This window comes from Cornus florida, unplaced genomic scaffold (genome assembly GCF_030987335.1).
Source record: "Cornus florida cultivar Cherokee Brave unplaced genomic scaffold, ASM3098733v1 CherokeeBrave_3.0.0_Hap2_Chr03, whole genome shotgun sequence".
Classification (NCBI taxonomy): domain Eukaryota; kingdom Viridiplantae; phylum Streptophyta; class Magnoliopsida; order Cornales; family Cornaceae; genus Cornus; species Cornus florida.
This window is the reverse complement of record NW_026775573.1, coordinates 48,769,613-48,785,147: the sequence shown is the minus strand read 5'-3', so window position 1 is coordinate 48,785,147 and position 15,535 is coordinate 48,769,613. Positions and strand designations below refer to the sequence as shown.

Genomic DNA, 15,535 nt, shown 5'->3' with positions numbered 1-15,535 from the left:
GTTCACGGGCACGAATCATTGTTCCCGAGCTCAAATCCGATCTTCACCGTTCAGATTTTAACTCATTGAGTCATGAACCTCTCCTCTAAATTTCAGCTCGATCGGAGTACGGACGAAACGGAATCGGAGGTTTGATGAAACCTGGGCAGTATATAGAAAAACTGCGTTTTTCCTCTTTCTCTTATAAAAAAACTACGGCTGATCTCCCTCTCTTTTTATTCTGACTTCCTTAGGGTTATTCACCCTAAAAAACTGGGCTTAAAGTTTTAATAAAACCCACTTAGGCTTTCCTCCATATAGAAGGAAATAAACCCAACAATATTTTGATAGTATTGTTTTCATGGGCAACTCTGTTGATATTTATAGCCCACTTTCACCTTCTAAATTTCTCTAATTTTTTTAATTTCACAGTAAAATTAATAATTTGTTTACTAGTTAACCTTTTCTACATATTCTTCATTTTTAATTTGAAATTTTCATCCAATGATGTTTAGAAACTCATTTTTGCAAAAGCCTAGATTTTTCTCAAATCTTCCCTCCTCTTTTGGAGTTCTCTAAAAAAAATCATTGACTCAAATTTTTATCAAAAGAAACAACCCGACCAAATTACCAAAACTTCGTGACAGTAAGGTCCTGTTTGGTGGTTGCTTCTGCCACATGTGTTTTGCTTTGAGCCAGTTACTGCAACACAATTCTGGCCCAAAGCATGTTTGGTGAAAAATGCTAGGCCAATAATACCAAGGGACTATTAATAACAGGGGAAAAGAATTCTGCAAGGAAAATAAACAACAAAGAGAATATTATTTAAATTGACACACACATATATATATTCCAAACGATAATTTTAAATTTTATGGAAATCCCAAAAAATGATCTGAAACAAGAAGAGGGAAAAAGAAAATGAATAGGGATTGGATTGGTTTGGTTAACAAACATCAAACTTGCCAAATTATTTGCAACCTTCTCATAAACAAATAAATAATACATATCCCAAACGCTTTAGGCTTTTACCTTTACCTCATGGATTAGGCCCTTGTCCAATAAGCCCATGAGATAGCTTAGGCCAGATCGTAGGGTCTGTTTTGTAATTCTAATTTTATTTTATTTTGTGAAAATCAGGTAAAATGTACAAAAAATATGTTTAGTTAACTATTTTTGTAATTTGTTTTCCAAAAAAAAAGAGAGAGATTGTTTTTTTAAAAGACAACAAATTAGTATTTTCTGCGTTTTTTAGAACTACTTATAAAAAAATTGAACCAAAAATGTCCTTTATGTCGGACTCGATTGGAGGATTTTACTTTCAATATTAGTGCTATATATATATATGATATTTACGGTTGTAAAGAACCTGACCAATAATTAAAGAAATGTCATACCCACTATATTATAAGGGAGAACAAAAATATTCATGTGAAAAACTTTATATATGTATAAATATATAATATGTATTTAACCAATTTATATACTTTACGTGTGGGTGGTCTATATATATATATATTTTAAACTCAAGGTTCCATCAAACATTCATAAACAGTAAACAAAAATAGCAAGAAAAGAAAGAGAGTAGAATTTTTTTATAATAGGAATATTTTCTTAGATGATATTTATTTTAAAATGGTTACAATTTGTAGGAAAATTCTCCTCAAAAATTATTTTCCATAAACACCTAATGTCATTTCTACAATAATGTCTTAAGAATTTTTTTTGAATTTACAATAATATCCTTTCTATTAAGGTAAGTTTCTTGCCATGTGTGCAAGGCTGCAACTGCAGGTTGTTGTTCAAATTGGGAAAAGTTTGGGCTTCATGTAATGGGCTAAAGCCCTCTTTTGTTACTTCGGCTCATTAACTGGGCCTGTACATATTTACTCCTCTGATATAATCAATTATTACAAGTGTTATCATTCCTTTCCTTCCAACTAAATCTGAAAGAATGGCACCCTATCCGGATTCATAAGTCACTACATAGGCAGTGAAGACTAGTTACAAAGAACATCTAACGGGACTCGAACCTCAAATCTTAAACTTGCTAACCTCCAAAGTCCTGTAGCGTCTTCCACCACCGCAGAGCCCAAACCGACTGCCTCTGCCATATCCTATAATTTACGATTATATGACCTTTCCTACCTTTACCCCCCAAAATGGGAAACCAATGAACTTTTTGTCTTAGATGAAACTCACTGGTTATATGCCATTAATTTGGTGTGATTTTGAGCCAAATTACGTTATTGACTAAATTGGATTGAACGCCACCGATGAGGGCAAGTAAGGCCATATCCGAAGTGGAATTTTCGTCTCTTTTCTCCCTCCAACCAAAACACAACATTTGACATCAGGCACCATTTGCACATTTCAACTTTCACAAACAATCTGAATTTTTTTACACACTACACCAATAATTGAAATTCAAAAAATAAAAATAAAATAAAAAAGAACAATAAAACACTGAGACTAAAATAAGAATGAGGTAAAATTTTTATAGAGGTTCTCAAATTTACATTTTAGATATACGATGAATGCAATGAACATATAACAAGAATAATAAAGATATAACAAAATTTATTTAAACGCTATCATTATGTGTTTTCTTACTTTAGCAGCTTTCGCTCTCAGATCAGACGGCTGTGGAGACTCCATAATCAGTGAGTCATTAGCAGATGCCTAGTTGTTGTGATTAGGAACAACATGTGGGACCACCAACCTAGAACTCCCATAATGATTCACAATGAACGCCCTGCTGATGAACATAAAGGTTCATTGGGCCAAAAAAAATAAGCTGAAAAAAAAAAAAAATGGTTTTGTTTTGTTTGGCGTAAAATATTTTTTAGAAAATAATATTTTATTTTTTGATGTTTGATTGTAATAAAATATTTATGAGAGAAAAAAATATTAAAATTTAATAAAAATAATTTATTTATAAATTTTACTACAAGTTATTTTATATGTAAAAAGAAAAAAATATTTTACTTGAAAAAAATATATATTAATAATATTTTCCGTCCAAACAAACTGAGAAAAAAAAACATAATAAGAAGCACTCAATTCAACCAGAAATTTATACAAGTGATTACACACAGTGACACACATATTGACAGAATAAAACCAAAACAGGGGAGACGGCAGACGAAACCCAGATTTAAAAAATCAAAGAAAACAAAAACCCAAGAACGAATTCACCCAAATAACACATTAATTTAAGAATTTATTTGGGAATTGAAGAGAGGGATTAACAAAAATACCAATTTTTTTTTTTTTTCTCTATTCTTTAAGTTCAGAATAATTTTCATTCATAGAAAGTAGGGAGAGACTAAATAGAAATCATGGGAACATGTCAAGCGAGTAGAGATGGAGGGTTGTTCTAGGGTTGAAAATCTCTCCGCGTAAAATCTCTCTACAACCTACTTTAAAATTAAAACATCCATGCTCACCCTGACTCATATCCAACCAGCCAGAGGTGGCCAAATATTCAGCTCTCTACTTGGTGGTGTATTAGAGAAAGCCGGTTCCAGTATCTGTCAAAATGCTATCACGGGAATACGTGCAAAATATAAATTGTATGACTCAAATGGAAAACACATCAAAGTCTATTATAAAAATGAAGTTGTTCCACTATTGATAGCAAATTATAATCAAATCCTGAGCACTAAATGTTTTATGATTTTAAATTTTATATAATTTTTTTTTACTATTATTTGAGATATGGGAGTAAATTAAACCGGATTCAGGTTAAAAGAGCCATTGGAAACCCTATATTTAGGTTGTCTATTGTACGGTAATGAAAATGCTATTGAATATTTAAAATGAGTTTCGTATCGAACGTGTTAATAATTTTGTAATTTTGTATTTTTTTTCCATTAATATATATATATATATATATATATTCAATTTCATAATTTAAAATGGTATTTTATATATATATTCAATTTCATAATTAAAAATGATATTTTTTTTTTCCTTTTTTTAAAATTTTCAGTTGTGATGAGATATTTAACATCCCGGTACTATTATTTTGAATTCTTGCAACGCAAGTGTTTTTTTGGTGTGTGTATATATAGGACTTTTTCCTAAAGCAAGTGGTACTGTAACATCGTTATCAAAGATCCTTTTTACCACTTACTAAAGCACAACTATAAAAAATAATAATAATAAAAAAGTAAAAATAAAAAAAAAAAATTCTTAAATTAGGTGAGGAAGAACTCGAATATAGACACACTTGTTAAGTATTCTGATTCTGCGACAAACTTTTGATACTGATTGAACCATATGAGGGATCCATTTAACCATTTTTTTTCTTTTTTTTCCCGGCAAATTAGGTGAGGCCGAGCGGCACTACCATGTGCTCGACATCAGTTTATTCCACCCTTGCACAAATGCATCATCATGAAGAAAGCCAAATCAGAATAGAAGAGGAGCATTTATTTCTTTTCATCCAGTTCAAATACAATTTACATTTTCTACCTCCCCTCTATTCATGTTTGTACACACCATTCAATTTATGCACCTCTGCCATTTAAATTACACTACATAATATAAGCAAAACCTAATATTATTAATATGTACAAGGTTGTTACTATTTGTCCCTTCACATGTTCTTAGTCAGCTGTGCATACCAAGGCAAATGAACATGTACAGACACATTTGCTGCTACCCCCAACACCATCACAGCTTCCGCCAGCCGATCGGTTAAAACCGCTGCTCCCACCTGCCGGAGCACCCTTTCCGCCAATTCTCTTCCACATGGCCCGTTCCCCTCGAGGATGACTCCTCTTGCAGCCAAATATACAGCACGAGACACCCGGATAAAAATAGGATCCCCGGCTTGTAAGCTTTTGGTTAACATACTGGCCATCACATTCTTCCTTGTCCCAAGTTTCGTGGCGTCGGCAGGTTTATCACCATCTGCTAGTTTACCGAGTATTTCAACAATTTCTTTAATACCTGCATCCTCTACGGTGTCCAGGAGTTGAGAAAGTTTTCTCTCACAACTCAATACCGTGCTTTCGACATATGCAGGGTTTGCTGCCATTTGCTCGCTCAGAATAGTTTGCCGCAGAACCAGAATACTACACAGTTTACACAGATATCAGTCGGTGTCAAGAAAATAGAGTCTCGGAGAGTTTTAGAAGGAAAGAGAGATGGAAATCTAATTCACCTACCTGGTAGAAATTACAATGATCTTCTGAATTTGGGACTGGACACCCCTTAGCCTAGAGGGGTTGAGCTTCAGAGTTTCAGGTAAAGCTTCTTCTGTTAGGCCAGCTACTCCACTTACTAACTTTAACAGCCCGAGCCTCACCATCAAATCAACCTTTTCCCCCTTGCATTTAAGATTTTGATAATCTGAACCACCTACAGCCAAAAAACAAGATAATGTTAAGAAATATATATATATACACACACACAAATACACATATCTTTGCCGCATTTTGTACAGATTTCTTAGTTTAAAAAAAAAGTTCAAATTTTTACCTGTAGTGTTCGTAGCGAACGAGGCCGAAGAATATGAAGCCTCTTGGTTTCCACTGATTTTGACTGAGATGCTTCCGCCAGTTCTAAGGGTGGTAGAAGGAACAAGTCTTTGAGACGAACTTTCTTGGATCCTTGTCAACTCCGAGAGAGCATTCGTGTGTTCAACCCATTCCTGATCTTTGCTCTCACACACAGATGAAAGCCATTGCATTGTCAATGGTAGAGCAATCAGGGCATCAGATGGAGGTCCATAACGGATGGAAAATGCCTTCTTCAAGTAATCCAAACCAGCAGGCCCCCTTAAAAATGGTTTCATAAGTCTTATTCGAGCCTTGCTGATCTCTTGCTTGAGTTCCTGTCATAAAAAATATATATCTTGAAACTCTCTTCTGCACAAGCTACACATTGTACAGAAATGCACATGTATATTTAACATGTATGTATGTTCTGTGAAAAGGTACATGCTTCCATTTCAAATGACAATGTGAAGGCTGGCTCATAAAATATACTTCTTTTCACTGCAGAACCTAATTTAAATTTAAATCATTTTCTATAAGGATAGAAGGCAGCAGACTGCAAATAGTTTGCACCTGTGTTACATGGACTCGGGTACGTGTGTCGAGTACGAGTATGTGTCCATGCGTCGGACGTGTCAAATCTCTAAACAGGACACACAGACTCTGCTAAATATTTATTTTATTTAACTAGTTTATTATATTTTCTAGAGGAATGTAATGTTTTTATCTAATATAGAGTTCAATTTAGGCTTTTAACTCACTTTAAGTAGTAATACAATATAATTGAATGATTGGGCATGCCTTTTAAGTACATGTCCAACCAAAAGTGAAGAGTGTGTAACATAGGTTTGAACAATACACCATAGGAGGCAATTAACTGTACACAGCAGGCAGTTACTGTTACAGATATCTTCTCATGAAACATGAACATGGAAAATATGTAATGTTGGCAGTTAAGTGAATTCAAGATAAGTTAAAAGGCACAACACGTGACGGGTACTACCCATGTATCTCGTTAAAAATAATCCAGGCTAAATACAAGCGCACAGAGCTAAGAAAAACTAATGGCAATAGAAAGAGTTTTCAACAACTAAGACACACCTCAGGACCAATATGTCATACAAAATACAATTGCTTGGACATCTAAGGCATTACCAATAAAATGGCTATTATTACAATTCGAAATAGAAATAAATGACGATGCTGTGATGAGTGTTAACTCATGGGATGTTATACAGTTACTTTGAACCTTTAAATAAAGTTTTAAAATTAACCTTCTTTTTTCACTGTTAAAAGCCATGGTAGCAGTTATGAGGGAGGTATTTTACTTTCTGCTGGTCTGATCACGTAGTGCTCTTCTATGGGATATTCATCTGTTTATATACTGTCAGTTGCATTTTAATTAACTTCTAAAATCAGTCTGGCTGTTCAATTAATTATGAGGAAGTATTTATTTATATATTTTTAATATTTATTCCTCCTAGGACTGAAATTTTGACTTTCATATGCTTTCAGAAAACTTTAAAAACAAATCTAAGTCAGTCAACTTTATATTGAGCCTTTCATTCATCTATTTCTACTGCTGTTTCTCATTTGTCCCTCCCTTCATCATTCATGAAGTTTTGTGTATCAAACTTCAATAAAGGAAAGTCAGTCCTATATTGAGCTTAAATCATCCATTTAGTAATATTTTTCCTACCACTTAAGAATTTGGCTTATATATATTTTTTACTGTTTAAATGCAGACATTATTTTCCACTACCTATCTCTTATTTACTAGAAGTATCCTACACATTTTATTAGTTTTGATTTTCTACTCATTTTCTGTAAAATGAACACCCCAAAATAAAAGAAAAAAAATAGTCTCCACCGTGACCATCCCATTGTGGGTATACCCCCGTGTCAATGGCATGTTGACTGCTAGAAAATTATTCATCAGTACCATGGCTACCCAGACAAGCATCTCTCCTAAACAGCAGCTAACATTGATTTACAAAATAAAAATAAAACAAAATCTAGAGGGAAAACAAGCATAGAGATTTACCTGTATCTGCTCTAAGAGAAAGCGCAAACCCTTGAGCAACGCAATAACATGTGAATAGTTTGATCCATCTGTAGCCTGACATATCTCAGCAAGTTCTTCCAATAATTTCTGGTGAGCAGCCTTAAGTTCATCCTCACTCGCTGGAGCGGATAACTTCTGCAAAGTGACCAATGCAAATTCCAGAATCTTTCCAAGGTAATCCATGTCTAGCTTTCCCGAATTCAGCACCTATGGAAAAATTTATACTTAGTATACACTACAAATAAATTAGAAACCTGGGAGCAAAAATAATCTCAGTAATTTGGTGTATACCTGAGAGAGAATGTCCAGATCAATAGCATCAATAATCTCTTGTTTCCAGCTCTGAGGAGCCATGTCACATATTTCATCCCTCACTTCTCTCATTAGGTCGACAACTCGATCATAGTTGGGCTCATCCTGTTTCATAGATTCTGTGATGCCATCCCAGAAAGCCTTCTCCATTGTCTCTCTTATCTTTGCCTAAACAGTGAACAAGTGAGAAATCAAATGAAGAATTTTGATCTTATCTGTCAGACTGTTCTATGGCCAATTATGGATTAAGGTATGCTTTGGTATAAATGTCAACATATATATACATATATAGGACACGTTTCAGAATCTAGTAGGAATCTCTTTAAAGTGGTTTCCATTTTAAAGATGTTATCCCTATGCTTGTTACCAAATTTGCATTCCCACCCATTGTGTTATATAAGAACTGCAAAAAGGAGAAAGCCGTGACACTCTTACGATATAAAATATATGCCAAAATTCTATTTCTTCTTTTTGGTATAGCTTCTGTTGTTTGTTGCGTTCAAACTAAGACAATGCACTAACCTTGATACCATTTTGGTCGTCTTCAGTGTCATTGAAGCTATCAGCAAACTCATGGCGCTGCTCATGAACAATTTCATTCACAACCAACTCATTTTCCATGGTCAACTTCTCACCAGAATTATTGAACTGACTCTCTAAACTACTACTAGGAGTGGAGGACAAACCAACTTCTTTTGGTGGGAGAGATGCCACATCCCTAAATAAGGAGCGAACTACATGGCTTGGCCTCTCATTACCCTCAATTACATCACTTGTTCCATCTGAGCTGCCAACAGAAGAAGGCTGAGCTGAGGAATTAGACAGGGTTTGAGATACAATGTGTTTGATAGGAGACCCTGCTGGACTTCCATTCTCCCTTGCTTGAAAGTATTTGTTTCGTGTATCAGAAAGAGCATATTCCATACGTTCAATCCCAGCATCTCCACTCAGATGTTGCACTTTCTCTCTTAAGAGTTTCTGATCTTCCATAACCTGCATCAACAGAAGTTTCAGTATTGACCATTAACCATAAATAGGAAAGAAGAAACATTACCCTCTGTAACATAAGAGTAATTTAACTCATAGCAAATCCTTCCTTTAAATGAGAAAATTCAGAATGCCGCTTGATGGCAAACCAAATGGTGCAAACTGCAAAAATCTTACGAGATTTTTGGATTTGGAAATGAAAATTGTCAAGATGCCGTTTTAAGCACCAAAAAAGGATCCAGCTGTAAGAGCCTTACAAAGATGAAATTATTTCCTCAGTGAAGAAAACTTGGTGTCATTCATTTGTAATGATTTTCCTTAAAAAGAATAAAGGCTAAGAGCAAGACCTGTTTCTGAATAGCCTTCATATCATGAGTGAGAGCACCACCACTCTCTCCTTCTGGGGTCAGCTTGCATTTTTGAATCATAGAGAGTTCAAGCTGGCAAGCGGCTCTCACCAAATCCTCCTCTAATGATTCGGCATCCTTAACCTTCCACATCACAAAACTATTCAAATACGAGCACCATGTTGCATCAAAAGCTGCAAGCTGAGATCTAAAAGTCCAACGTTTTGCCAATGCTGGGTCATACTCTTCACCAGAACTCTGTATGGGCCCGTCTAATATTATCTTTATCAGGAACTCAAATTCTCGAACAAAATTTTCAGCAGACTTGGCAAGAGCAATCTCGCGCTCTCCTTGACCACTGAAAACTGCATCTGGATGACCTAATATCATATAAGCACAGAGCACAACCCTGACTTGGTACCTTGGTAATTTAACCAGATTTTTGGTTGCTTCTCCAATGGATGCTGGTTTCTTTGCATCTCTGCTCCTAGGGGATCTCCTGGGTGGACATCTCCTATTTGGGGAAGCAACTCGCTTGAGAAGGTGACTAATGTCATCCCAACTGGAATGACCACTGGTAGCAGCAACAGCCCGTGATAATTTATAGCGGCTCTCAAGTCGGTCAAGTAAAGCTTTCACAGTCTGAAGGGTAGTGGTCGATTCTATCAGAAGTGCAAATTGCTCAAAAGGAGTTGACTTCACGTATTTCTCATTAATATTCAAAGCATCATAAGCTTTTGTTAAATCTAAGGTAGTTCTTCTATGTCTAAGGAAACGCCTCCAGCACCTACACACACAGTAATTAAAGATTAAAGCTATAGGAGCTTTATCTTGCACACAGACCCCAAGAGAGACAGAGAGACAGAGAGAGAGAGTACAAAAAAGGAAAAAAAAAAAAAAAATCAAGTTCCACACATCTACCCAAAACTTTAGATACATGTGTTTGAGAATTTCTATGGTTTTGATATTTTAAATACTAAATAATAACATAAAAACAAAACATAGCTTTAAATATATATATACATATATTGTAAAGCCCCCAAAAGTAGCTAATTTCAAATTTTGTTTAATTTGACAGCATTATTACTATATAAACATTCCAGTCACACCAGGAAAAAATACAAAAAAAATCCCCACCCCAAAAGTACATACAATTTTTAACTCCAACAAGAAAATAGTTGTAATTATTAAAACACTCCACAAGTTAAAAAAGTTAAAAGTGATTGTATCAAGCTAGCCGCAAGAAAGAGTTCTATATAGCTTGGTCCAGGTGAAAATGCCTTCACAATAATAGTCAAGTGTAATAAAATAATAGAATGAATTCAAAAGCTCTCAAAGATGTGAAATTTATCACTTATGAAAGATAAAAAATAAAAATAAACAATTGCTTTAGATACCTTGCTAATTTTCTGGAAAGAAGGTCAGCCTGCTTGTGCATCTTATTCCTGTTAAGACGAACAGAATTGTGCAGCCTTCCTCTCTGCCTTAAATACTCTGCTCTCTGTCTCCTTGCCTAATTGTTATCAAATCCCAGGAGCCAAAAGAATATGCAACAATCAGGAAAGAGCCACTTGCAGAATGACAATAAAATTTGGTGAAATATGTTATTTTAACTTCAAATCATGAGCATACCTTTTGCAGTCTGTCTTCCAATTTGTCCTTCATTCTCCTCCTCTCAATCTCGCGTTGGTGAGAGACAGACTTCGCTACCTTTTGCACTTGCAAGACCCTAGCATGTGCCCTCTTCTTCTCTTCTTCAAGCAAACCTAATCGCTTCTTCTCAGCAGCTGCCCGTTTTTGGTAAATTGCAGCTCGCACACACTCCTTATATTTGCTCTCTCTGGCCATCCTTCGTAATAGTGACTGAGATGTCCTCTCCTTCAGTGAGGCCCTCCGTAGCCTGCGAGCCTTCAACATAAGCATTCTATTTGCCTCTGCCTGCTGAACCCGTGATTCGACTTTTGAACCTAACTCTGCACGTTCCTTCTTAAAGCGCATTTCTACCCCAGTTTTTGCTGCTTGCCGCAGTTCATCCAACTTAGCTAGGCGCATTTGAGCCTTTGCCAGAGTGTTCAACCTATAAGTTTGGCCAATTAATGCGTAAAAACAGTAAGTCATCATAGAGAATATGAACCTTACAATATGCAGGATCCATGCTAGTTTCATTTACAATGACATTTTAGTAAGTGGAAACGGTGCTCTTCAATTAACCTTTGTCTTGTCAAGCATAAGCAGGTACCAGAACCATGCTATGTTTTTTTACAGCATTTTCTATCTAAAAAATACATCAATGCTAGACAAACAGACAATAGGTCAAAAGGAACTTTAACACTGATGTAACACATACAATATTGCAGCAATTCTACAGAAGCCAATATTAGAAATCACATTACAAAGGATGCAAGAGTTTAGTGCATATACAAGAACATTAAGGAAGTAATATACCTTCATGCTTGAGAAACCGACCTTTAAGGATATTCAAATACACTGCTTCTAAGTTCTAACCAATCAACTTGTCCCTCTCTCTTCCTATACAAACTCTACAAGTGTTCTTAAAATTTTCTCCTATTGAGTATTTTAAAATAATTTTTTCATATGTAAATTGAATTTTTTCAAGCCATGTAATCATTTATAAATAAAGAACGATGATTTATGACTCATGAGCCATGAACCCTTTTCTTCTTATATTTTACATCTTATAAAATAACGTTGAGTCTTATACTTCACATCTTATAGATTAATCATCACCAGGGCTTTCGTTTTTATTACTAGGGTTTGTTTAAGTGTTTAAGAGAACTATGTCATCAACAAAGAGACTAGCGTTGATCCTTAGTATGCTCCTACTTTCTTTTCTTTTCTTTTTTAAGTGAAGATGTTTTAGAACAAAAGGGAAACGCATCCCGAAAACTACGTGATCCTACTTTTAATCATTAATTTTCCCAATATAGTATGAACTCTATTACTTGTATCTTTATACACATCTTAGATAACTTAAATAAAATGAATAGAAACTTCTATTCTCTATAAGGCCCACTAAATCTTTAGAGAGAGAGAGAGAGAGAGAGAGAGACTTTCACCTTTTTTGCTCGGCAGCTTGGAGCTTTGCAGCAAGCCTCTCACCAAGGTCTTCTTCATGAGAGGAAGAATGTGAGGGGCTTCTCGGCTTCCGGCAAGCCTTGCTTGACAAATTCTCATAGAATTTCTGCATTCAACAACAAAGACGTTAAATTGAATTAAGTAAAACACAGAGAGAGAGAATTCTCTCAAGCAGGTTCATCTAAAAATCCACAACTACTCAACAAAAGAACGATGCATACAATACAAATATTGAACTATTTACTAAAGGAAAATCTGCAATGGTATCCACAAACAATTTTGGTACCCAATTCAACCTAATTTGCCAAAAGATGTATACTGCAATTGATTAAAAATAAACCACCACAAGAAGGAAATTAAACAAGGAAAGAGAGACACACACAGAAACAATCAAAATTTATAACATAAAAAGATAATAGAGTAAACTCTAGAGGAAATGCAAAAAATGATTCTCAAAAACGATTTATACTTCCAAACTAAAACCTCCCAAAAGAACCATGTAGGAAAGTTACAATTTTTAAAAAGAAACTTCTAAATAAATTCAACGATAGAAAGAGAGAATGAAAAAAGAAACGGCTTTGAGAAGAGAACTACTGGACGGTAAATAAAATTAACAATAGATGGAGAGAGAGAGAGTCCAATGTGAAAAAAGACTACCAAAGAGAAGTATAGAACAAAATTCAAACAAGAAAAGCACCTACCCCACCTAACTTAAGAAAAACCTTCAACACAAAGGTAAAGAGATTCAAAGAAATTGAAGAAAAAAGTATCCAAAAGAATAAGAACCAACAATTCCTTTCGTTATTGGCAAGTATATTGAAAAAGAAAAGAAACAAAAGAGATGGATAATAATATAGTCTTCGTGGTTTAGAAACCTCTATTAAACCGAACCTAAATACCAAACACAACTGTTACAAAAGACTTTCTCACTGACCAAACAAGTCCTATTAACAAAAGACCCAATATTCTAAAGGTTTTCTCGTCTTTACTTTCCTTTCCTCAACTTTCTCACTGACCAAACAGAGGCCAGAAAAATTATACACGGGGCAAGAAATTCTCAATAATCAAATTACAAACTGCGCAGCTAAATTCAATAAGTCCAACTAACAAAAGACTCGATATTTAAAAGATTTTCTAGTCTCGACGACTTTCAGTTTCTCAACTTTCTCACGGACCAAACATAGGCCAGAAAATTACACAGAAAAGTACAAAGCAAGAAAATTTTCACAGAATCAAATTACAAACTACTATAATTTACAAGAATTTAGAGAAAAAGGTTAGAGACCTGTCTACGAAGATCGGCGTCTCTAAGCTTGGCTTCGATTTCTTCAACAGTAGACGGTGACGACTTGCTCTCTAAAAGCCTCCTACGAAGCCTCCGAGGCATCGTCCTCGGCGAAGACGACGGCGTGCAGTCACTCGCCGGAAAATCCATCGCGATTCCGGTCATCCTCTCCGTCTCCGGCGACTCCATTCCGATCGCTCGAACTCCGATTATATCAAAGACGATGTTAATTACAAGTATATATCTGTTTGCTTGTGTAAATATAAGGATATAGAGAGAGGAGAGAGAAAGGGGCCGAGGAGGGAAGTGATTAAAGAAAGAAGGAAAATATATGCATATATAGATATGTAGAGAGAGAAAAAGAGGAGAGAGAGAGGAGGAGGAGGGCTGCGGGGAGGAAGTGATTTAAGACAGAAGGGAAAGGACGCGACGTCTCTCTCTCTCTCTCTCTTTCTTTCTCTCTCTAAACTTACAGTGTTTGTGTCTGTTGAAAGGAAAAGCTTTTCTATGAGTTTGGTTTTGCGTTTATTGTGTGTGATTTAAGTACGTGTACTCTAATTTGTTTATCTACAAAGCTAGACACGTCATCACTTACACAACGGCTCTATGTTACTTGGACTCTGACTACTCCGTGCAATTTGACTATTTTGCCCTTTTTCTTCTTTTAATTGAAGACGGTATTCACTGATAGATTGGAAAAGTGAAAATTTATTTTCGGCGGATTAATAAGTGTGGGTGCTGTTTGAAAACGTAATTCAGTATTTATTTCTAAACAAATTAAATGCTTTCAATTGTGTTTGATAACCCAATATAAATATTATTTAAAATAGTAAGCGTCATTTAAAATAAGATAAAAAAATTTAAGTGACAAAAACTCTTAAAATTTAATAAGATTTTTAAAAATATTTATTTTTTAATTATCACTTAAAAATTTCAGTATTAGTATTTAAAATTTTGAATACTTATTTTTCAATTTTATCAAACAACAAGTTAAATGTTGTAAAAAAAAAACAACAAGAAGTTAAATCCTTCATGTTTCACAATTATTGTATAACAAAAATAACTTGAATTACATGGCAGATGTTTTGGCAATTTTGTGTGGAATAATATGGTAACGTAACATTGTGTATTCTGAAATTGATTTTGTCCAGAAACATATGGTAGGATGAGAGAAAAATAGGAAAAAAATATTTATGGTAAAATTTGAACCCTAAAATAATTCTTTAGAGGGGACGTCTTCAGAATTAACTCTTTCTCTTTAATAAGAACCCTAATTTTGTGAACCAATTTCTATGTGTAAATAATTAGATAAATACATAATCCTAATTTTCTCAATAATCTACATGTGTAAATAATTTGATAAATAAATAATCAACTTCATATTTATCATAATTATAAAGTCGAGAATGCAAAAGATAATATATATATATATATATATATATATATATATATATATATATATATATATATATAATAAAAGTAGAGAAAAGAAAATTAGAGAGAAACGCAATTTAATGTTCATCTTCTCTTTCATTGGGTAATTTACACAAATATGTATATATATCATCTGCTCATTTTTTAATTTGTTTGCTTTCTTAATTTAATTATAAGTTAAATATGTTAATACTTAAAAAAAAAAAAAAAAAAAAAAAAGGTGTAATATTTATGAAAATTTAGGACATATTAATCTTTTTATTAACGTCACATCATATATTATGTGTAATTTGTCCAAACATCATATCTGGTCAATGTATAATGTATCTATAATTATACTTATTTTACCCTTATTTACCCTTTTTTATCAAATAAATGTTTGATAAATAAGGGTAAAAAACTAAAAAGTATAACATGGATATTTTTGTCATTAACATATTTTAATGGTTAAATTAGATGTGTTTGGTTTAGTGCAACATTATGAGACTTCAATTGTAGTTGAGGGTTGGATGTTACAATAACT

The 15,535-nt window shown here is 34.2% G+C and overlaps 1 protein-coding gene across 1 annotated transcript; it reads right to left on the bottom strand.

The window, feature by feature from the left end:
• Positions 1-4,395: 4,395 nt before the first annotated feature.
• On the bottom strand, positions 4,396-14,086 carry LOC132300457 (uncharacterized). The gene is made up of 11 exons (XM_059797526.1): positions 13,579-14,086; positions 12,275-12,399; positions 10,830-11,274; positions 10,595-10,710; positions 9,198-9,984; positions 8,386-8,856; positions 7,843-8,031; positions 7,531-7,758; positions 5,470-5,824; positions 5,157-5,349; positions 4,396-5,063 (listed from the first exon to the last, which is right to left on the bottom strand). Exons 1-11 carry the CDS (start codon positions 13,765-13,767, stop codon positions 4,583-4,585), a joined length of 3,579 nt encoding a protein of 1,192 aa, XP_059653509.1. The 5' UTR covers positions 13,768-14,086; the 3' UTR covers positions 4,396-4,582.
• Between the last annotated feature and the right edge of the window lie 1,449 nt (positions 14,087-15,535).

Bases quoted from the DNA above. Each gene is read 5' to 3' on its own strand.
- LOC132300457 (XM_059797526.1), bottom strand. From the start codon at position 13,767: ATGGAGTCGCCGGAGACGGAGAGGATGACCGGAATCGCGATGGATTTT. The intron at 5,825-7,530 runs GTAAATCTCTAT...TTTTTATGACAG, and splicing joins TTCTCTTAGAGCAGATACAG to GAACTCAAGCAAGAGATCAG. The intron at 5,064-5,156 runs GTAGGTGAATTA...TAAACTGTGTAG, and splicing joins ATCATTGTAATTTCTACCAG to TATTCTGGTTCTGCGGCAAA.